The following is a 23285-nucleotide window of genomic DNA, read 5'->3' as shown; positions in this document are numbered from 1 at the left end:
CCGGCATCACCCGGAGCCCCCGGTCCGCGTGTCCCGTCCCTGCTGCTAACGGGACGCGGGAAGGGATGGAGCAGCAGAGCATCCTCACAGGAGCATCCTCACACAGGCAAAAGATGGGGTTTGTCCTCACACAGGCAAAAGATGGGGATTTGTCCTCGGGAAAATAGGAGGTGATGAAGGCAGGAGGGCGGGAGGAGGGGAAAGATGGGAATTTGGCTTTTCCCCAATGGTTTGGGGCTGGGAAAAACAGGGACAGGGCAGGGACAGCTTCCACTGGCCCAAGGTGCTCCAAGCCCCGTCCAACCCGGCTTTGGACACTTCCAAGGTGTTCTGGACATGTGGGCTCCTCTCTTTTGAAAGAGCTCAGCTGGTTTTACAAGGTGTGTGATGCTCATGGTTGTACCCAGGTGTGTGATGCACAAGGTTTTACTCAGGTGTTGTACCCAGGTGTGTGATGCTCATGGTTGTACCCAGGTGTGTGATACTCATTGTTTTACCAGGTATGTGATACACATGGTTTTTCTCAGGTGTGTGATGCCCATGGTTTTACCCAGGTGTGTGATGCCCATGGTTTTACCCAGGTGTGTGATGCCCATGGTTGTACCCAGGTGTGTGATGCTCATTGTTTTACAAGGTGTGTGATGCTCATGGTTCTACCAGCTGTGTAATGCTCATGGTTTCACCAGGTGTGTAATGCTCATGGTTTTACAAGCTGTGTAATGCTCATGGTTTTCCCACGTGTGTGATGCACAAGTTGACCTTTAAATGTCCCTTCCAACCCAAACCATGCCATGATTTTGTGCCTCATGGGACAGACCAAGCTCCTGGAGCCTTGCCCGGGTTCTGAGCTCAGATCTGAGAGCCCCAGGTTGGAAATGAATCCTCTCTGACTGTGAGCTTGGCTCATCTCCTATCTGAGCTCACAAGGATATTTCTCCAGGAATTCTGCCAAGCTCCCTCTTTCAGGCACCTGGGGAACAAGCAACGATCACAACAGCTCTCCACAGCAATTCCCCTCTCAGAGTCGTGCCTGGTGGTTGCAGAAATGTGAATCAAATGAGCTGCACAGCTCCGCTGGGAATTGCTTGAGTGGCACTTGTGTCACCCCCACTTGTCATTGGGAGAACTGAGGCGCAGTGTTCCTGTAAGGTAATTATTTATCCAAAATAACTTTTTTTTAAGGTAGGATTTTTTTTACCCCCCTCCCCAAGCATTTTTAAGTGGATTTGGTGGATTTGTTCTGCCAGACCTTGCTGGAAATGGGGTGATTTGGCTCTGACAAAGCTTCCACTGACCATTACAGGCTTTCCTTAATGAATTAACTGATTACTGCAGCTCCTTCTGGACACCAGAGCAGCACTGATGGGAAATCCCATGGCAGAATTTGTGTGCCATGGATTGAGTGTGCAGGACCAGGGATAACCTCGTTCCTATTCCCAGACATTCAGTGCAGGACGCTCCACTGTGCCAGATTTACTGCCCAACTGGAATGTCCTGTCTGCACCCTGAGGACTGAGCAAACCCCTGGGATGAGGGGTTTCAGTCTCAAGTTTGCCTCTATTCAGCACATTCTTATTTTTTCTTTATTTTTTTTTTCCCCTCCTGCACTCATTAATTACTTCCTCATGTGCTGATTCCTAACTGAGAAACACTGGGAGTTTTTGAGGTTTTTGACAGAAAGAAGTCTGGAAAAGGTTAAAATCTAGATGAGGGGATGTTTATCTGAGGAAGATTTGATTGACAAAATGTCTGTGATCAGGCACTTAATACTTCTATAACAAATAACTTTTCCCCTCCTTCCTCATGTGCTGATTCCTGCCTGGGAAACACTGGGAGTTTTTGAGGTTTTTGACGGGGAGGAGTCTGGAAAAGGTTAAAAATCTAGATTAGGGAATGTTTATCTGAGAAAGATTTGACTGACAGAATGTCTGTGAGAAGGCACTTTTGTAATAAATGACTTTACTCCTGCAATAAACTCAGGAGTGTTTAGATTTAACTCAGGAGGGTTTAGATTTAACTCCATTTAACTCAGGAGAGTTTAGGTTTAACTCCATTTAACTCAGGAGGGTTTAGATTTAACTCAGGAGGGTTTAGATTTAACTCAGGAGGGTTTAGATTTAACTCCATTGAACTCAGGAGAGTTTAGGTTTAACTCCACATTTCTGCACCAGATTTAAGGCCAGTGAAAGCTAAAAGCTTCATGCTTGTGTTTTACCAATATTTAAATGATTCAGAGGATTCTTCCTCATACAAATCCCACAACATCCCACATCTCTAAAGGTCTGCACGAGTATTTTTTAGGGAGATACAGAGGAGGAGAAACCCCTGAGGTAACAAATGGACCATAGGTGACATCTCCCTGGAAACCCAACCCCAAATGCCTCAGGGGATTATCTGATCATCTCCTTTTGCTCCTCTAATCCAGGGGTGATCACATCTGATGCCAGCTTTGAAACAATAATCTGAGCAGAACAAGCAATTCCCATGGGAAAGCTCGGGGTGGGGGAGCTTGCACAGAAAATGCCACATTTTCATCCTGCAGAACAAACTGTGAGCACTGACCATCTGTGCAAGCCGCAGCCTTTGAATCAGAGCTCTGGATCCCGCAGCAGGATTTAATCAGCTCTGGGAGTGTTTTCAGCCAGGTTATGTCAATTCTGTCAAGGAAGCAAGAGGGATGGGTGGAAGGAATGTGCTGCGAGGAGGCTGCATTGTTTAGGGGTTGTAATTTTATAAATACACAGATAAATGTGCCACATTTCACGCCCTAAAGGCTTTGTGGGGTTTGGATTTGCCTTCCAGGGAACGCCAGTGCACAGATGAGGGAGGGCACGGGCTGAGCAGGGCAGGAGGAGCCCAGGGGGTGAGAAATGCCAGGCACAAATATTTGAAAGTGTTCCAAGCGGATTGGGAGCACAAACCAGCACTCCTGAGCTGCCCTTCCCCACGCAGAAATTCCCAATTCTTTTCCCCCAGCACCAAAAATGCCCCAAAATTGAACCATTCCTGGGGACCTCGGTGTCTCCGGGGTTAAGGGGTGGGAGAACTGAAGAATTCCTGTCCTCCCATAACAAGAAGTGACAGCTCCTAATTAGGATTCATTAGAGGCAGCCCCGGGGAGATGATGGGACCATTTTTCAGGATGTGTTGCTGAAATTATTTTTCATCTGACGATGACAACTTGGCTCAGTTGCAAATGTCCTTTGAGTCATTTGTTCTGAGCCTAAAAACTGAGCAGATGAGATCCCAGGACCTTCAGCAAAGCCTGGGCATGGCCATGGTACACGAGAAGGGGAATGGAGGAGCAAAATGGGGCAGAAATGAGGTTTTTTTGGGTTACAAGGTAAAATTCATCATCTAGGTGAGCATTCCATAGAAACTGGAGCACAAGGAGATCCACAAGTATTGAATGTCTGGACATTCTGGCAGTTATTTTGCATTTACCTTAAAATATCTGCTCCCACCAGAGTCAAAATATTCTGAGAGAAACTCTTTATTCTTTCAAAAAATTGTCCTTACTCCAAGAGTTTACAGTGCAAAAACTTCCACCATGTGAAATTCACATCCTCTGGGAAAAACCCTCAACTTTGCCTTTTATTTCCACCTCATGTTTTACAGTTTGGACTGAGAATCTTCCTTGCTTTGAGTCCTCGATCAGTCTCTGATTTGGGTTAGTTTTTTCCTCAAAAAAGCAATAAAACACCAGGCAGGATTCTGGAGGTGCAGACCTCCAGAAATCATCACGAATATAACAATTCTATCATTTTCCCTGCATGTGGGTGAAGCACCATTTGTCAGTGAGTTGTTGTGGGGGGTATTTCTGGGGAAAATGAAGCACATTTGAATTGCTGTTAATGAATCAGGCTGAGCAGGTGATGGTGGGAGGAGGAGGCAGCAGCAGCAGCAGCAGATCTGTTCTGGTGCCTCCTCCAGGATGTTCTGCTGCTCTGTGGCACCTCAGGACAACAACAGAGAGATGAGAATTCCTCATCATCCCCCTGCAGAGTTTTCCCTTTGTGCCTGCACAAGCGTTCTGTGGGATCAGCCAGCCTCATCCTCACTTGGGGCTGCTCTGTCTGACTTCATCCCTGCACATACCCACGACACATCCAGCTGCAAAGATCATTTCTGAGCAACTCAAGCTGGCATTTCTGCACGGGAGGTGTCAGCAGGGAGGTTTCAGCCTGGGTTTTGATACCCCCCATAAGCCAAGAGCTTAAATCATCCCTGCTTTGTCACTGTGCGTTAAGTGTGGACAGATTCAGGGTGAGATTTCAGACACTGCTTAATCATCGTTGGTTTTAAATAGGACAGACTTTCCTGAGCCTTGCTTTTGGGTGCTGAAAATCCCACTCAGCATTTTCTGCACATGGATCATGGGAACACGCTCCAAAGGGTTTGGGTGCTGAAAATCCCATTGGTTTTTCATAAAACAGACTTTCCTGAGCCTTGCTTTTGGGTCCTGAAAATCCCATTCAGCATTTTTCTGCACATGGATCATGGGAACACACTCCAAAGGGTTTGGGTGGGTCCTGAAAATCCCATTCAGAATTTTCTGCACATGGATCATGAGTACAAGCTCCAAAGGTGCTGAAAATCCCATTGGTTTTAAATAGAACAGACTTTCCTGAGCCATGCATTTGGGTCCTGAAAATCCCACTCAGCATTTTTCTGCACATGGGAAAATCTGGATATTTAGCAGCTTATTCTGAGTTCCTTTTCTCTGTCAGACGCCTCCTCCACACAACCTTGGCCTTTAGGCACAGCCACCCCAGAATTCAGCCAGCTTTCCACCTGGCACTGCTGGGACACAGCAAAGATCAGAATTCTGACCCAGATTTCCTCATTTTTCAGTGATGCTGACCCAGATTTCCTCATTTTCCACAGATGCTGATCCAAATTTCCTCATTTCTCAGTGATGCTGATCCAGATTTCTTCATTTTTCAGTGATGCTGAGCACTGGAGGGATTCCTGCCTTAAATATTGTGTGGAGCAGCCACAGGAGGAGGAGGAGAGGGCTCCAACTACCCCTCAAAAATCAGAATTGTTGGCTCAGGTTCAGAGTCTGTCCCTGCCTGCTCCTGCTACCCTTAATTATTCTTTTTTTGCTTCATTTTCCAGTGCTAAAAATAGGGAGGGGATAAAGAGGAATCCCCCTTGGGCTTGGGTTCTATTAAGCTGTGTTTCTATTCAGAGGAGAAAATCAAAAGTGGAGCTGAATTTCCTCAAAGTTAATTCCCAGAGCTGGGCACTGGAGGGATGTAGGTCACTTTGCTTTGTTCTGAGCTATAAATAAATTGGTTTTTCCCTGAAAAGTGGGAGCAGACTCATCCTGGCTGCTTTATCCAGGTCACTGCCTCTGAAGGTAAGAGCAGAGGCTCCTGCTGCCACTTCCAGGCTCTGCTTTTAAGGACAGATTCTCCAAAATATTTTTTTTTTCATGTATTAAGTGTGCAAAACAGCACTGCAGAACATGCACTTGGATTAATTTATACTTTATTGTTTTTTATATTTTATAATATATACATTTATATATTTAATATATTTATATTTTATAATATACTATTAAATTATTTTATTTATGTACACAATAATTTCTATATGTATTTTATTATATTCTGTATTATGTATTATTCTATAGTATTATATATAATTATAACAATATAATAGTATATATGATTATAATAGATAATTATATAAATATATTTTATATAATATATACAATATCAATTATATATATTATATTTCTATACAATATATATTATATAAATTATATATAACATGATAATATATAATATGTAATAAAGGATATACAATATATTATATATTATATACTATATACTATATATTATATACTATATATTATATAGTATACATTATACATTATATATTATATACTATCTATAATATATAATATATAATATATAATATATAATATATAATATATAATATATAATATATAATATATAATATATAATATATATACATTTTTATATATCTATACATTAATACATTCTTTTATAGTTTCTATTTTATAGAGATATTTTTTACCTCTACAGATCCATAAAACACATCTTGGCAGCCTATTTTCCCCACCGTCACCAATATATTTTTATCCCACCAACACATTTTTATCCCATGAAATATTCACCTTCAAACAACATCACTAAGGGATCAGGTGTCCCGAATTTTCCACGTGGAAAGTGCAAAATATTAAGGAGATTTGTTTTGGGGGGAAAAAAAAGGCAATTTAAAACATTATTATTATACTATTATTAATATTTTATTATTAATAACATATTTATTTTATATATTTGAATAATAACAATAACAATAAAATACCAATAACAATAATAATAAATAAATAAATTTAATATTTTAAAATTAAAATTTTTAAAGAAATCCACAAAGCCTGGCTGACCCTGGAGTGGCTCCCATGGCTGCCAGAAGGTGCTGAAGGAAAAGTTCATGAATATTTCTGTGGAACAGCGGCATCCAGTGGGCAAAGAGCAATTCCTGCTGATTTCCTTGGAAAACCAGGACAGGCCACAAAAAAAGAGAGGTTTCTCCCCAATATTCAGTACTTTGCAAACAGTCAATTTTATTTTTAATTTTATTTTTATTTTTAATTTTATTTTTAAAAGAGAGAAAGCTTGAATTTTTTTTTATTTTGAACAATTAATTTTAATTCTAAATTTTGTTTTTAAAGCGAGTTTGGCTTGAATTTTAATTCTTTTCAATTTAAAAATATTTAGGATTTAATTTCTATTTTTTAAAGAAAGGAAGCTTGAATTTAGTTTTTTTTTTTTAGTTTTAAAACACTTTATTTTTATTTTTTAATGAGAAATTAGCTTGGAAAAAGAAAACCCAACTTGAGATAACTCAGAGCCTGGATGTGCAAGCTCCTGTTTAGAAAAAGTAAGTTGTAAACAAAAGTAAGTCCTGAATGATCTCAGTATCTATTAAGTGATCCTAAAACTCAAAAAATAAATCCTCAATTATCTCAGTATTTATTGAGCGATCCCAAAACTCAAAAATAAATCCTCAATTATCTCAGTATTTATTGAGTGATCCCAAAACTCAAAAGTAAGGCCTGAATTATCTCAGTATTTATTGAGTGAGCCCAAAACTCAAATTTAAGTCCTGAATGATCTCGGTATTTATTGAGAGACCCCAAAACTTAAAAGTAAGGCTTGAATTATCTCAGTATTTATTGAGCCCAGTATTTATTGAGCTGAAAACTCAAAAGTAAATCCTGAATTATCTCAGTATTTATTGAGTGATCCCAAAATAAGTCCTGAATTAACTCAGTACTTATTGAGTGAGCCCAAAACTCAAATTTAAGTCCTGAATGACCTCAGTATTTATTGAGTGCTCCCAAAACTCAAAAATAAATCCTGAATTATCTCAGTATGTATTGAGTAAGCCCAAAACTCTAAGAACGGATCTTCCCAATTGGTGCTGCCTGCACTCACCTGCCTCTAATTCATTTTTTAATTTAGATTAACACAACTCTGCCTGAGGGAGGGCCCACCACTGACCACACTCCTTGGTGCCACGTTCCTGCTGGCTGTTGGTGCTGGCAAGGTTTTACCTCATTTAACCAGGGTTTTAGGCAAAGGCAGTGGAGTTTTTGTGTCTTCACCTGACAGGAGAGTGCAGGATACTAAAGCTGGCAAGGTTTTACCTCATTTAATCAGGGTTTTTAAGCAAAATCAGTGGAATTTGTGTGTCCTGCACCTGACAGGAGAGTGCAGGATATTAATGCTGGTAGGGTATTAGTGCTGGCAAGGTTTTACCTCATTTAACCAGAGTTTTTAAGCAAAATCAGTGGAGTTTGTGTGTCTTTACCTGACAGGAGAGTGCAGGGTATTAATGCTGGCAAGGTTTTACCTCATTTAACCAGAGTTTTTAAGCAAAATCAGTGGGGTTTGTGTGTCTTTACCTGACAGGAGAGTGCAGGGTACTAATACTGGCAAGGTTTTACCTCATTTAACCAGAGTTTTTAAGCAAAATCAGTGGAGTTTGTGTGTCTTTACCTGGCAGGAGAGTGCAGGGTATTAATACTGGCAAGGTTTTACCTCACCCAGGTGTCTCTGAGCAGGAGAGTGCAGGGTATTAATACTGGCAAGGTTTTACCTCACCCAGGTGTCTCTGAGCTCAGCAAGGGCAAAGTCAGCAGAGTTTGTGTGTCCTGCGCCTGACAGGAGAGAGTCACATGAACGCTGTCATCACTGTTGGCATCACAGACGTGACACAAACGCCTAAATTGCCTCTGAAGGTAATTACAAAAGGAGTAGTCCTGTGATTTAAGGTTCAAGGCCAGGCTGGATGGAGCAACCCGGCCTTGTGGAGGGTGTCCCTGTCCAAAAGGGGGTTGGAGCTGGGGGATCTTTAGGGTCGCCTCCAACCCAACCCATTCCACGATCCAGGTGTTTAAATTCACCTCTGGTGGCACTTCAGCCACCCACGATCTCATTCCAGGCACAAGGCTGGGACAGGAGGAGTTCAAAAAGGCATGAATTCCCTTCATGCAATCACAGAACGGTTTGGGCTGGGCGGGGACCTTGGAGATCACCTCTTTCCACTCCCTGCCATGGGCAGGGACACCTTCCACTGTCCGACCTTGCTGCAAGACCTCCAACCTTCCACTGTCCCAGCTTGCTCCAAGCCCTGGCATTGAACACTTCCAGGGACGGGTGATCTACACCTCCTCTGAGCGACCTCTCGCAGTGCCTCACCCCCTTCACAGTGCAGAATCCCCCCTGATATCCAACCTAAACCCACTCTTTTAACATTTAATTCTGCTAAACCAAGCACTTGTTGGACTGAGCGATCCTAAAGACCCCGAACACGCAGCCCACGAGCATCCCCCCCTCATTCCCTCCCGCGGGCTGCGCGGCCGCTCCGCCCGGGCAAACCGGGCACTGCCCCGCGCCTTCCCCTCACCGCCGAGCCGAGCCGGGCCTGGGGCTCCCCGCGGGCACCCCTTGGGCTCCCCGCGGGCTCCCGGGAGTTGTAGTCGGAGCGCCCGGAGCGGAACTACGGCTCCCGGCTGCCCGCGGGAGCGCAGGCGGGGCGGCCCCGGGGCCGAGCTGCGGCTGCGGCAGCAGCACCGCGGGGACGCGGCGGCCGCGGGGACACGGCCCGGCTCCGGGGACACGGCCCGGCTCAGGGCAGCGGGGGTTTGCTACAGCCACACCGGGAGGTGCCAGGGTAAGGGCGGATCCCAGCCCCGGTGCCCGGCTTCACCCGCGTTCTCCGCCCGCCCGGGCGCCGCTGTGGGCATGGAGGAGGGACGGCGGCGAGCGCAGCGCTGGGCTTGTGGCTCTGGGGATCCTCGGCTCTGCCTTGGCGCTGAGGTACGTGCCTGGCTTTCACCGGGGTGTTCCCCTCGGGATGGGGCAGCTGGAAGGGACCGGGGTGGTTCTGGCTCCTTTACCGGGGTGGTTCTGGTCCCTTTAAACGGGATCGGGGCCGCTTTAGCCGGCGTGGTTCTGGCCCCTTTAAACCCGGGTGGTTCTGGCAGCTGTAGCCGGGATTGAGCCCCTTTTACCGGGGTGGTTCTGGCAGCTGTAGCCGGGATTGAGGCCCCCTTTACCGGGGTGGTTCTGGCCCCTTTAACCCGGGTGGTTCTGGCAGCTGTAGCCGGGATTAAGGCGCCTTTACCGGCATGGTTCTGGCCCCTTTAAACCCGGGTGGTTCTGGCAGCTGTAGCCGGGATTAAGGTCCATTTACCAGGATGGTTCTGGCCCCGTCAACCGGGATTAAACCCTGCTTTAGCCGGGGTAGTTCTGGCCCCTTTAACCGGGATTGAGGCCGCTGTAGCCCGGGTGGTTCTGGCAGTTTTAGCCGGGCTGGTTCCGTCACCTTTAGCCGGGATTGAAGCTGGTTTATCGCGGGTGGTTCCGACACCTTTAGCCGGGCTAGTTCCAGTACCTTTAGCCGGGATTTTAGCCGCTGTAGCCCGGGTGGTTCCGGCACCTTCAGCCGGGATTGGGGCCACTTTAGCCCAGGTGGTTCCGGCCCCTTTATCCCGGGCCTGGGCCCGGCCCGGCCCCGCTGTCGGTGTTTCCCTGGCGGGTTTGAGCCCCGTCCTGTTCCCAGCCGGTCTCTCAGGTAAGGCCGGGCTCAGTGAGCCGGGAGCGCTCATCCCTGCGGGGGATTTCGTTTTCCCTGGAGCGTGTGGGGAAGGAAGCTCGGAGCTGAGGCACGTGTGGCTTTTTCTCTCCCGTGTTTCTGTGTTTCCAGTCTGTGAATGGAGGCCACACTAAACCCAGAATAAACCCGGAGAAGTTGGTGTGGCTGCGCTAAAGACACTGGAGGTGTTTGCTCTCATTTCACTGCCCATGCTCAGCTGCAGAATTACTTTCTGAATGTCACAAATTCTGATTCCTACCTCGCTGGGAAGCAAGCGAGCCCTGGCTCACCTTCATGGAGGTCACTTGAGCTTGGCTTTACTGCTGAACCTCCTCTCTTTTTGGCTAAGAGCCTCATGACATCCTCTGCACTTCTCTCTTGCTATAGGAGGAGTGTATTTGGCTCAAGTGAGATCCCATTTTTATTTCTCCTCTGTTTAGCAACTCCCTGCTTTCCTGAAACTGCTTGCTGTGGAGAATGATGCAGTTGTTCATCCTTCTAGGACCTTCCTCTGTGCTTGATTACCTGTTGAGTTTTTCATTCATGGTTTCAGGATCTGGAGGAGTGAATTGTCATGGGATGCAGCTGCTGTAAATAACCCACATCCCCCATTTTTGTGGTGGGAATGATGCTGTGTGACAGGTAGATAATGGAGATGTGAAAGGGGAAGCTTCCACAGCCTTGGCAGAGCTGGAGAGGTTCTTACCCTATTTTGAGCTTTGCTTTCTGCTCTGAGTTGTAGTGTCTAGGTTTGTGTCTGGAGCAGGTGATGTTTTTTGGTTCCTTTAAAAAGTTCTTTTTTGACTTACAGGGCAGTAGTTGGGTATCTCTGTGTAGTCTCAGCTCTGCCACTGGTGTATCCTCAGTACCTTGTGCCTGTTTTTCACACTGATTTAATTCTGTGCTGGAAGGGCAGGGGTTCTTTAGGGTGCCTGCAGTGTTGTTATTGTGCCTGCAGACTGTCATTTAACCCCATCACCACAGGCCCTGTTTTATTGTTTTATTGAAGAGATATTTCCTTTTTAGGCTTCACAAAGGTGATTGTGTTCCCCATGCCTTCCTCTCTGCACAGCTCTGTGAGTCACTGCCATCAGAAGGAGCTTCATATCTGTGTGATACTTGGCTCAGCACAATTCTCTGCTTATTCTGATTTTGCTGTACAGCATCATATGTTTTGACATTTATTTTGAGCGCATGTTTGGAGCTCCGTGGCTGCGAAAATCTTGTGCCAGATTCGTGCATGAAGAATCTGTTATTCCCCTGCTTTGCTCTGCAATGGGCACTGCTGGGATTGTTTGGAAGAACTGGGATGCCTTTTCCACTGAAACTTTGTCAAACGTCTGGGAAACTGCAGGAAAAAACCCGTGGGAGTGCTGTGAGTGTGGTGGTTGCAGTTGTCTCCTTCCCTTTTTCTGGGGAAGAGGGATGTCCATGGCTTTTTCAGCTGCCTTGATGTGGAAGTGGGTGGCTCCAGGAGCGCAGGATGCTCAGAGCTGTGGCTGCTGCCTCAGAAAGGAGCTCATCCCCTGCCTGCTTTGGTTTTGCTGCTCACAGAGGCTGCTCCTGGTGGTTTCTGTGGAGTTCAGGGCTTTGAGGTCGTGTTGTCCCTGCCTGTTCCCATCAAATGTGTTTGCCCTGCTCCAGAAGTGCCCCTGGGCTCAGGCAGGATTCAGGGCTGGGCTGAGTGTCAGCCCTGCTCCTGCCCTTTCCCTTCAGTTCCTGTTTTCCAGGGAGAGAATGGAGAGTCCTGTTTGAGTTCTGGCTGTTTGTCAGGGATTATAACTCATGGCTTGTCAAGGGCATTTTTGGAGGGGCCAGAATTGTAATGCAGTGTTCTCTCACCTTTCCATTGCTCTCCCTGGAAGCTCTGATGGGAGACAGAGAGAATTCTCTCCCACAGTTCTCCTCAAGCAAAGTGCAGTCTGTTGTTTCTTGGGAGACTTGCAGAACTTAAATATTTCTTTTCCCTCTGTACCAGTGTTTGAAATTTCCAAAAACACAGAAAAAAAAATCTTCCAGAATTTAGTTAGGAGCATGGAATCAGTGAAGTTCCATTGATGTGCTGGCAGGATATTCAGCTGATTGATCCTGGACCTTGAGCCACGTTCCCTGATGGAATCCCAAGGGAATTTAGGGGTTTGAAACTTCCTTCCTTCAGCTGATTGATCCTGGACCTTGAGCCACGTTCCCTGATGGAATCCCAAGGGAATTTAGGGGTTTGAAATTTCCTTCTTTTCCTGTGACCAGGCTGTGGAGAGCAGAACTTGGCGTTGGGATGAGCTTTGTTCCTGGCTCTGCCACCAACCCCGCGTGTACCTCAGTTTCCATTTCCCATCTGCAGGGTGCTCTTGGATTCTCCAAAATCCCCAGAGCACAAAGAAAACATTTGGATTTGTGAAATGCACAGACCTGGGGGTGAACTGATGGACCTGCTGCCCCTCAAACCTTCCTGAGTAAGAAACCAAGAGCTCCTCCTTGCTCTGTGCTGCTCCCTGTGCCTGCCTGGCCAGAGGCATGTCAGCAGAGATTAGGTTTGAAGCTCCTGATCTGCTTTCAGAGCACACAAAGGGCAAGTTGCAGGCTGACAGCAGGCAGGAGGGCAGTGCTGACCCTTCTGGGAGCCTCAAGGGGGAATCTCAGGTTGGCAGGATGAGCTATCAAGGCTCATCAGGGATCCAGCGGGTTTTATGCTCCAGCTGCCTCCTGCCAGGCTGAAGGAGCTTTGGAAAAATTGGAGGAGGAGGAGGAGGAAAAATTGTGTTCCTAATAATCCCTTTGTGCCACCAGTGCTGAGGGTCCCAGAGTTTAAACACCTGTGAGCCACAGCTCTCTGTTTCCTCAGCCCCACTGTTCAACCCTCAGGACGTCAGAGTTAATTCCTCTTCATTTTTTCACTCCTGCAGTGAATCGGGATTTTGATTTTTGAACGACTTTTGGGGGGACACTGGCTGACTTTATGGACAGAAAAGGCAATCGTGTCATTAAACTTATGAACTTTTAAATGCTTGAACTGAGATTTTAGTGGTAAATAGGAGTTGATGGCTGGTGTGAGGGAGGTGCAGAGCTGAGCTTCACCAGGGCTCCACACCATCAGCTCTGGGCCAGATGGTCTCCTTGCCTCTGAGAAATATATTAGAGCAATGTCAAGGAAGAGCACAGCTGAAATCCTCTGCCAAGACAGATTTCTCACTGTTGGAATATGTTTCTGTCTGATCCTCTATTTCTAGATGATTGAAAATAGTTCTGGAAGGGATTTTGCTGAGGCCACCTAGTCCATCCTTCCCCACAAGGCATGATAAAGTGCACTGAAACCCTTCCTGATGGATCTCTGAGCTTGTTTGAGATTTTCCAGCTGCCCTGGGTGGTTGTATTTGACTTTATTAAACTGGGTTTTTTTAATATTGTGGCTTTGTCACTGCTCTGGGCACAGGAAAAAGGGATGCAGGTGGTTGATTGTTGACCTCTTAGTGCCAAGGGCCAGAAAAGTGATGGTGATTCCTGGTAGGAAATGCAGAAAAATCACTCAATCCAATAATTATTGAGGTTTTGTTTCTTTTCCACAGAGATCTTCCATGGAAAAGTTTAAATACCATTCTCCCATTTTTTTCTATGCAAAGATCTTCATTCAAACTTAGCAAATAATTGGGGTTTTTTTTTACTTAAACAACATTACCTAGTGCTTGTGTGTGTGGGCAGGGAGTATTTGTTTTTATTGTGAAGCAATATAAATTTAACTCAAGAGATCTGCTATTGAGGAAAAAGTGGATTCAATGCAGAAGAATCACTCAGTGCAATAATACTGAGTTTTTGTTTCTTTTCCACAGAGATCTTCCATGGAAAAGTTTAAATACCATTCTCCCATTTTTTTTCTATGCAAAGATCTTCATTCAAACTTAGCAAATAATTGGGGTTTTTTTTTTTACTTAAACAACATTACCTAGTGCTTGTGTGTGTGGGCAGGGAGTATTTGTTTTTATTGTGAAGCAATATAAATTTAACTCAAGAGATCTGCTATTGAGGAAAAAGTGGATTCAATGCAGAAGAATCACTCAGTGCAATAATATTGAGTTTTTGTTTCTTTTCCACAGAGATCTTCCATGGAAAAGTTTGAATACCATTCTCCCCTTTTTTTCTATGCAAATATTTTCATTCAAACTTAGCAAATAATTGAGGTTTTTTTTACTTAAACAACATTACCTAGTGCTTGTGTGTGTGGGCAGGGAGTATTTGTTTTTATTGTAAAGCAATATAAATTTAACTCAAGAGATCTGCTATTGAGGAAAAAGTGGATTCTCATCAGCTGCTGAGCTTTTTCAAGGCTCCAGGCTCCAATCTGCAAACTGTCAGCTCCAATTAAAGCAAATGGCTGGAGCTGTTTTTCCTCCCTCCTGGAAAGAACACAGTTCATCAAAAGCCAGAAGGAAATTTTCATCATGAGCAATGAGCAATTATCCCATGGGATGGAATAAGAGAGATCCACGAGATGCCCAGTGTGAACTCTCACTTGGAATCACTTTTAATTCTCCACTGGCCACACCAGCGCTGATCTCAGCAATTTGGAGCCTGAAATTTTCCCTCCCTGGTAGAGAGAACTTGTGCTTTTGTTGGGGTTTGGTTGATGTTGATGTGGAAATGTGAATTTTGAGCATCCCTGACCTTTCTGTGTCGGGTGGGTTAAGCCTGACAGAGAACAGGACTGGAAAGGTGAAATTAAGGAATTCCTCAGGTGTGAGGATTGCTTGGAGAGGCAAAGAGATTCTAAACATTGCCCTTTTCTATTTCTTCTCCCATTTTTTATTGCTGAGCACCTCCGGGTGCTCTCTCTGTGAACTTTCACTTGTAATCACTTTTAATTCTCCACTGGCCACACCAGCACTGACCTCAGCAATTTGGAGCCTGAACTTGTGCTTTTGTGGGGTTTGGTTGATGTTGGTGTAGAAATGTGAATTTTGAGCATCCCTGACCTTTCTGTGTGAGGTGGGTTAGCCCAGACAGAGAACAGGACTGGGAAGGTGAAATTAAGGAATTCCTGAGGTGTAAGGATTGCTTGGGAAGGCAGAGAGACTCCAAACATTCCCCTTTTCATTTCTTTCCCCAATTTTTATTGCTGAGCATCTCAGGGTGCTCCTTCCCAAATTCCTGTGCACCCTCAGCCTCAGTGGGAAAACCAGGGAAGTTTTGGATTGTTCAGCCCCAGTTTAACACCCCTGTCAGCCCTGCCACAGCTTCTGCTGGTTTTTTTTTTTTTTAATTTTATTTGTGGTTTGTGCTGGTGTTTCCTAAAGGTGCTGTTTGCATTTCAGTGTTTCAAAGCAAATATTGACCATTGTGCAACCCAGATTGGTTCCATGCTTCAGTCCTGCAGTTAGCAGGGAGCTGATTCATGAAAAACGCTCTGTGTGTCTTTGCTGCTGGCTGGTCCCTGTCACTTTCTGTTTAATTAATTCTCCACTCGCTGCTGACAAAAAGCCCTTTCTGGTGCCCAGCTCTCAGTGACAAAGCCAGTTGGGGTTTGGTGCAGATCAGTGTTACATTTTTGGAGCAGGTTCAGATTTCTGTGCCTGTGGTCATCAAAGGGAGGTGAAATCTGAGTTGAATTGAAGGTTCAAGGCCAGCTCAGTGCAGTTTCTGTGTCCACTGCAGCTTTTGGGTTCTGCCATTCTCACACAAAATGAACCCAAAATTCAGGGTGTGCAACTTATCTGTCCCTTCTTCCACCTTTAGGAAGAAAAATCATTTATTTAGATCATTTATTCTCAGGTTGATGTCCATTTTATAGGAAACCAGAATGCTGGAATGAAGGGTTTGCACAAAGCTCCTGAATATTAATACATTTATTGGTGCTTCCTTTAGATCTACATCCTTTAACAAGGTGAAATTAATAAATTTACGAGGTGAAATTAATAAATTTACAAGGTGAAATTAATGAATTTACTGGTTTATGTCCATTTCTTAGGAAACCAGAATGCTGGAATGAAGAGTTTGCACAAAGCTCCTAAATATTAAATTTTCTGTTCCTTCTTTTAGACCTACATCCTTTAACAAGGTGAAGTTATTAAATTTACAGGTTTATATCCATTTTTTTGGAAACCAGAATGCTGGAATGAAGGGTTTGCACAAAGCTCCTGAATATTAATACATTTATTGGTGCTTCCTTTAGACCTACATTCTTTAACAAGGTGAAATTAATGAATTTACTGGTTTATATCCATTTTTTAGGAAACCATGAAGAGTTTGCACAAAGCTCCGGAATATTAATAAATTTGTTGGTGCTTCCTTTAGACCTACAATCCTTTAACAAGGTGAAATTCGTAAATTTACAAGGTGAAATTAATAAATTTACTGGTTTATTTTGGAAACCAGAATGTGCAAACTTCATTCCAGCAAAGCTCTCGAATATTAAATTTACTGGTGCTTCCTTTAGACCTACAATCCTTTAACAATTTGTAGAAAATAGATGGAAAAACAGAGCGAGAACCACTCAAATATTACTGAAAGGCAAAGAAAGCAGCTCAGTGCCAGCGTAAAAATGAAATGGAAAATTCACTTTGGGCAAGCCAGATCAATGGGCTGGCATTTGCAAAGGCCGAGTGTTGATTGCAGAGATAAATCCTTGCTGGGGACTGAGCCTGGCTGGTTATTTTTAGCTTTTCCTCCCTTGTGCTTCAGGATGTGCCTGTGCCTGCTCGGAGCTGGAGTGACAAGATATTAAATCCCTGAGCAGAGCCTTATTAATCACCTGCTTGATTCTGTTTATGTAATACAGTTAAATATACTCTGGGAGCACGTGAGGTTTGGAAATCATTTCACCTCACTCAGGGTTTTATTTTTTTTTATTTGATTGATTTGTTTCGCCAGTGGCAGCTGCCCCATATTTGATTTTTTTAAATTTAATCTCAGACTGATTCTATCATTAAAATGGGTTCATTTATCTGCTGTTGGTATTTAAACTACAAAAGCAGCATCTGCTCCTTTCTGCCTTCCCCCCATGTGCCAGTGATGCCATTTTGCACTATTTTAGACCAAATAAAATTCCTGATTGCATGAGGAGAAAGGAAGAAAAATGTCATTGAGGCTTTGCAGAGGAATATCCTGGAATTCCAGGCTGGAAGGGACATTAAATCCCATCCTATTTTCCTGCTCCAAACCTGGCCTTGGACATTTCCTGGGATGGGGCAGCCCCAGCTTCTCTGCTGCAGGGTGTCAAAATCAAAAATATTTTGCTGCTTTTCTGCTCTGTTTTCCTCTAATATCAGCTGGTTTTGTGTGAATTCCAGGGTTTTGGCGTGAATAATGAATATTACTAATTACCTTTCAGGTTTTTGGCATGAATAATGAATATTACCAATTACCTTGGTGATAAACTTAGCAGCTATAAGCCTTGAGCAGAGGTATTTGATCCTGGTTGTGTTATTAAAGAACACAAAAGTGTTTATTTCTGCCTTGCAGGTAGGGGAACAATAATTGATGGTGCATTGAGCTGTGAAATTTGTGTCAGGAAAGGGGGAAAACCCTGCTGAGCCTTATTTCTGTAGGGAAATACAGGAGGAGGGGGAAAAGTGCTAAAACCCAGCAGATTTTAATTCAATATGAGCTGGCTTAATTCAGCCAGGACACCAAAATTATGTTGATATTTTTGATGTGAGAATATGCAAAATTAAGTCTTGAAATAGTGGAGAAAGTGCTAAAACCCAGCAGATTTTAATTCAATATGAACTGGAGGACACCAAAATTATGTTGATATTTTTGATGTGAGGATATCCAAAATTAAGTCTTGAAACAGTGGAGAAAGTGTTAAAACTCAGCAGTTTTTAATTCAATATGAGCTGGTTAATTCAGCCAGGACACCAAAATTGTGTTGATATTTTTGATGTGAGAATATGCAAAATTAAGTCCTGAAATAGTGGAGGAAGTGCTAAAACCCAGCAGGTTTTAATTCAATATGAACTGGGTTAATTCAGCCAGGACACCAAAATTGTGTTGATATTTTTGATGTGAGGATATCCAAAATGAAGTCTTGAAGCTTTCCAGTGGTGGTAGCTGATTAACCTACACTTTTAATGACTTGGTAAGAATTTATTTAATGGCACTGGAAGAGGCAAATAGAATGAAAAGAGTAAGAAATGGACAGTGGTGTTATTTTCAAATTCAGTGTAATTCTGGCTGATTTGGGGGCTGATCACTTGGGGAAATTGGGAATTTGGGGGAAATGTGGGATTTGAAATTACCTGAGGAAGCATCTCCTGCACGGGCAAATCTCAAAAGCGGAGCGATTCACCTCAAGACAATTCAAACTGCAAAATATGGTTAAAGGGAAGAAAAAAAAGCTCTTTTTAAAATTTTTTTTTCTTTTAAACATATCCTCTGTTTACCATGCTGTTCAAATAATGTGATCACCAGGCACTGATTTTTGTCAGCTGTTTCCAGCACTGGCTTCTGTTTGCTGTGGGGCCACACCAGCAGCAACCTTTGCCTCCCAGCAGGTGGAAATCGGGCTGAAATATTGAAATATTGGCAGAAAGTTGCCACAATTATTGCAGCTTAAATTTTGTGGGCTGAAAGCTGAAATCCAACCAATTAATCTTTTTTTCCAATTAACTTTTAGTGGGATTTCCTAAAGCTGAGGCGCTGCTCTTTCCTGTGTCACAGCAGGCAAGGTCACAATGTTATTTGAGGATTCAGAAATCTGAATTATTCCTTCATGCTTACCTGAAATTCCCATGGGAAACTGATGTTTCCTTTCTGAATTATTTCTGGCAGCTCCACCTGGAATAATTACAGCCCAGGCAGCATCAGGGGAGGAGTATTTGCTTCAGTGAGTGAAACATTTCCACTTAGGGAAATCAATAATGCTGAGATTTGGAGCAGCTTTTCCCTCCTGTTGTGCATCTCCCCTGAGGAGGGGATGGGAGAAAATGTGTGGAAAATGGAATATTCAGGTTAGGAAGGCATCCTCAAGGGCTGCTGATGCTTTTTGCAAAACTGACAGCTCCTTTGAAGGATTTCAGCAGCATCCAAAATTTGTGGGAAAGTGCACAGGGAAATGCGGGTTTATGAAGGATATTCTTTGATAATTCCTGCCACAATGGATGTTCTTTGATAATTCCTGCTCTTTGTGGGGCACAAAGAATATTCTTTGATAATTCCTGCTCTCACAGAGAACATTCTTTGATAATTCCTGCTCTCACAGAGGCAGTGAACACCGGTGTGCCTCCAGCTCAGCAGTGTTACATCCACCTCCACAAAAACAAGTGAAAGATCACCCAGGGAGACTTCAGTGATGATGAGGAGGGAGGATGGTGTGGAGTTCACCAGGACAGCTGCTTTGATGCTGCCCTGCTGTGCCAGGGGTTTGGGTGTCACAGCGCTGAGGACAGGGAGAGGCTGGGGCTGAGCACAGATCAGGCTCACGCTGCAAATGTGCATCAGTTTTTGGTTTTTTTTTTTGATGGTTTTGCATTAAACCACTCCTCCACGCATTCAAAAGGGGATGTTTGGCTGGAGGACGGGTTTATTTTTAGGGTTTGGTGGTTTTCAGATGTTTTTATTGGTGGGTGGCAGCGTTGAAAGCGCATCCCAGGGCTGAGCACATCCCCTCAGCTGGGGCAGCTCCCCACACTCTCTGTCCTGGCACTGGGGGAGCTCTGCTTGTGCCATCCCCATTTTTCATCCCTTTGCATCCTTTCTTTCAATTTTTGAGAAAATCTGGGTGTTGTGGATAGCTCAGGAGGAAGATCCAGGGGTGCCCAAGGATGCTACAGGAGATTTTTCCAGGCTCTGCACATCGAAAGCCACATTCCTTTTGTCTGTCTTATGCTTATCCTTGTCAAACAAGGATTTGAGAATCTGCTTGATTTAAGAATCTGCTTGAATTCAGAATTGAGGATGTGCTGCATCTGTGTGGTGTTCACCTCATTGTCATGGCAACAGTTGGGAAGGCTGGCCCTGTCTTGCTGATCTCACTGATATTCTCCTGAATATTAATAAATTTCCTTCCTTTTGGCCTACATCCTTTAACAAGCTGAAATTCGTAAATGTACAAGGTGAAATTAATAAATGTACTGGTTTATATCAATTTTTTAGGAAGCCAGAATGCTGGAATGAAGACTTTGCACAAAGCTCCTGAATATTAAATTTACTGGTGCTTCCTTTAGACCTACATCCTTTAACAAGGTGAAGAAATAGATGAAAAAAAGAGTGAGAACCACTCAAATATTACTGAAAGGGAAAGAAACAACTGAAGTAAGTGAGAACCACTCAAATAAAGGCAGCCCTAAATCTGCTGGGTTTATTGCAGGTGGAGCAGCAGCCCTGCCCTGTTCCTGCTGTGGCTCATGGATAAATAACAGGAAAGGACTGAAATTAATCTGACATTGACCATGTTTTTGTGAAACTGCCTTTGCTTGGGGGAAACAGGCAAATGCTTTTTTCAAATTTTAAAACTTCCTGTATCCTCAAATCAAAACCAAAACTGACTTGAAGGGCAAGTGAAACTTGACAGTGCTGTAAAAAGATGAGATGCATGTGGGGAGACTTCCTGAAAATGGACTGAAATTCACTTTTATTGCTAAAATCCTGCTGTTTGTGTTTTCTTGCTCATTTCCTTCAATTTTATTTACTGTGCTTGCTTGTTTCTGCTGCTGTTGTGTCTCTGTGTTCATTCTTGAGTTTGGGATCAAGGGCTGGTACTGGAATTTTGTAGACTCCTTGCCCAGTTCTCTTCCCTAATGCACAGCTCTCTGGAAGAAGTTTTTGGATTTTATTGCAGGTGCTGATGAGCCTTGGAAGCCTGGTTAGATTTTCTATCACTCCCGTCAATGCTTAAGCTGTGAGAATCCCATTTGTGAACGTGAAAAACTCCAACCGCTTGTTTTTAAAATTTTGAAAGTTTAATAATAATAAAATGGTTATAAAAATAGCAGTGTAGTTAGAGTAATAATAATTTGGACAATTTGGACTAGGATAATATGAGACAATAAAAATAAAGAGTTATGGATGACCAGGTACCTTTTCTGGGCAAAATAAGCCCAAAAAAGGACACAGTTAACAGAGGATTAACCCTTAAAAGCCGCAGCCTGTTGCATATTCATACACCTCATTAGTGATGCATAAATTCCATTTAAATACAGGATTCTGTCTGGTGAGTGTCAACTTCTTCCTCTGAATCCTGTGGGCATCTTCATGGCTGAGTGAGGCAGGAAAAAGTTTCTCCTGATAATGGAGCAATAAATTCTCTTTCTCTGAAAGATTTCGGTGTCCTGTGGCTGCTATCTCCCTGTGAGTGCTTTCTTTAAAAAAGTTATCTCACATAGCATAGTTTCTATTTTAACATTATGTTAAAACTATAGTTAACACACTAAAACTATATTTAACACACTACTAAAAAAATTAATACAGCATCACTGTCTGACATAACACATATGAATATTTGAATATTTGAATATTTGCCAAAAGCCAATCATAAAATACACATTTTTCACAGCGAATAAAGCAGATTTATCTCAGCAAGTCAGGATTTTTCTGCAGATTCTGGGGTGGGGGATGAGATGTGATGTGTGGATCACACTCCCTGAATTTCTGCTGTTTCGTTCACAGGCGTGCTGACCATGCTGGCCCCGCCCGAGACCCCCGTGCAGCAGGAGCACGCGTAGGGTTTGCTGTGCAGATCCATGGAGCCGGACCCCCATGCCAGCATGCAGGTGGGGATGAGGGTTGTGCGTGGAGTGGACTGGAAGTGGGGCAGCCAGGACAGCGGCGAGGGCAACGTGGGCACCGTGGTGGAGATCGGCCGCACGGGCAGCCCCACCACGCCCGACAAGACCGTGGTGGTGCAGTGGGACCAGGGCAACAGGACCAACTACCGCACGGGCTTCCAGGGCGCCTACGACCTGCTGCTCTACGACAACGCCCAGATAGGTGAGCACAGCAGGGCACGGCCCCTGGCACTGCCATTCCTGCCCCTGTGCCAGCCTCTGCTCGCGGCCTGCGCGGCGATGCGCGGCCAGGGGTGTGCAAAATAACCCAGCAGTAATTTAGAGCCTTCATTTGTGCATGTCTGTGTGATCTGTAAAGAGTTTAATTTAATGTTTCTCTCTGTGCAAAGAGTGCAAGGGCACAGCCCCTGGCACTGCCATTCCTACCCACAGCACCCCTGCCCCCTGTGCCAGCCTCTGCTCGCGGCCCGCGCGGCGATGCGCAGCCAGGGGTGTGCAAAACAACCCAGCAGTAATTTAGAGCCTTCATTTGTGCATGTCTGTGTGGTCTGTGAAGAGTTTAATTTAGTGTTTCTCTCTGTGCAAAGAGCGCAGAGGGCAAGGGCACAGCCCCTGGCACTGCCATTCCTGCCCACAGCGCCCCTGCCCCCTGTGCCAGCCTCTGCTCGCTGCCTGCCTGGCGATGCTGGGATTTGTTGGTGGCAGAATAACCCAGTAATAATTTAGAGCCTTACTTGTACGTGTCTGTGTGATTTGTAAAGAATTTAATGTAATGTTTCTGTCTGTGCAAAGGCTCTGCTGGAGCAGGGCATGGGCAGGGGCACAGCCCCTGGCACAGTCACCTCCTGTCCCTACACTGTGTGATGGGACAGCATTTAGCACCACCTGATTTCCCTCTTTGAAAAGGCTCTGCTGGAGCAGGGTTTGGCACTCTGCAGTACTGGAAGGGTGGTTATGAAATCTTGATTTTCCCTGGAATTCCTGTGGATCTCAAAGGTCTTTATCTGGAAGGGTTTGGCACTCTGCAGTGCCGGAAGGGTGATTCTAAAATCCTGATTTTCCCTGGAATTCCTGTGGATCTCAAAGGTCTTTTTCTGGAAGGGTTTGGCACTCTGCAGTGCCGGAAGGGTGGTGCTAAGATCCTGATTTCCCTTGGAATTTGTGTGGATTTTGAAGATCCTTTTCTGAAACGGTTTGACGTATTTGCAGTGCTAGAAGGGTGGTTATGAAAACTTGATTTTCCCTGGAATTCCTGTGGATCTCAAAGATCCTTTTCTGCAGGGTTTGGCACTCTGCAGTACTGGAAGGGTGATTCTAAAAACTTGATTTTCCTTGGAATTCCCGTGGACATCCAAGATCTTTTTCTACAGGGCTTGGGCATTCTGCAGTACTGGAAGGGTGGTTATGAAATCCTGATTTTGCCCGGAGTTC

The 23285-nt window shown here is 44.4% G+C and overlaps 1 protein-coding gene across 3 annotated transcripts in view; it reads left to right on the top strand.

Moving 5' to 3' along the window:
* The first annotated feature begins 9103 nt into the window (after positions 1-9103).
* The window catches only part of MIB2 (MIB E3 ubiquitin protein ligase 2), a 44733-nt gene continuing 30551 nt past the window's right edge, over positions 9104-23285 (top strand). For 2 of the 3 annotated variants that reach the window (XM_058039342.1, XM_058039339.1), the window contains exons 1-2: positions 9104-9362; positions 21736-22056. In XM_058039342.1, the coding sequence (XP_057895325.1) occupies positions 21810-22056 (247 nt within the window). In that variant the 5' untranslated portion in view covers positions 9104-9362; positions 21736-21809. Of the gene's footprint in view, positions 9363-17568; positions 17590-21735; positions 22057-23285 lie in introns of those variants that run through there. The other variant, XM_058039340.1, reaches the window with a different exon arrangement.

Source organism: Melospiza georgiana, chromosome 22 (assembly GCF_028018845.1).
Source record: "Melospiza georgiana isolate bMelGeo1 chromosome 22, bMelGeo1.pri, whole genome shotgun sequence".
Taxonomy (NCBI): domain Eukaryota; kingdom Metazoa; phylum Chordata; class Aves; order Passeriformes; family Passerellidae; genus Melospiza; species Melospiza georgiana.
This window is presented reverse-complemented; position numbering and strand designations above follow the sequence as displayed.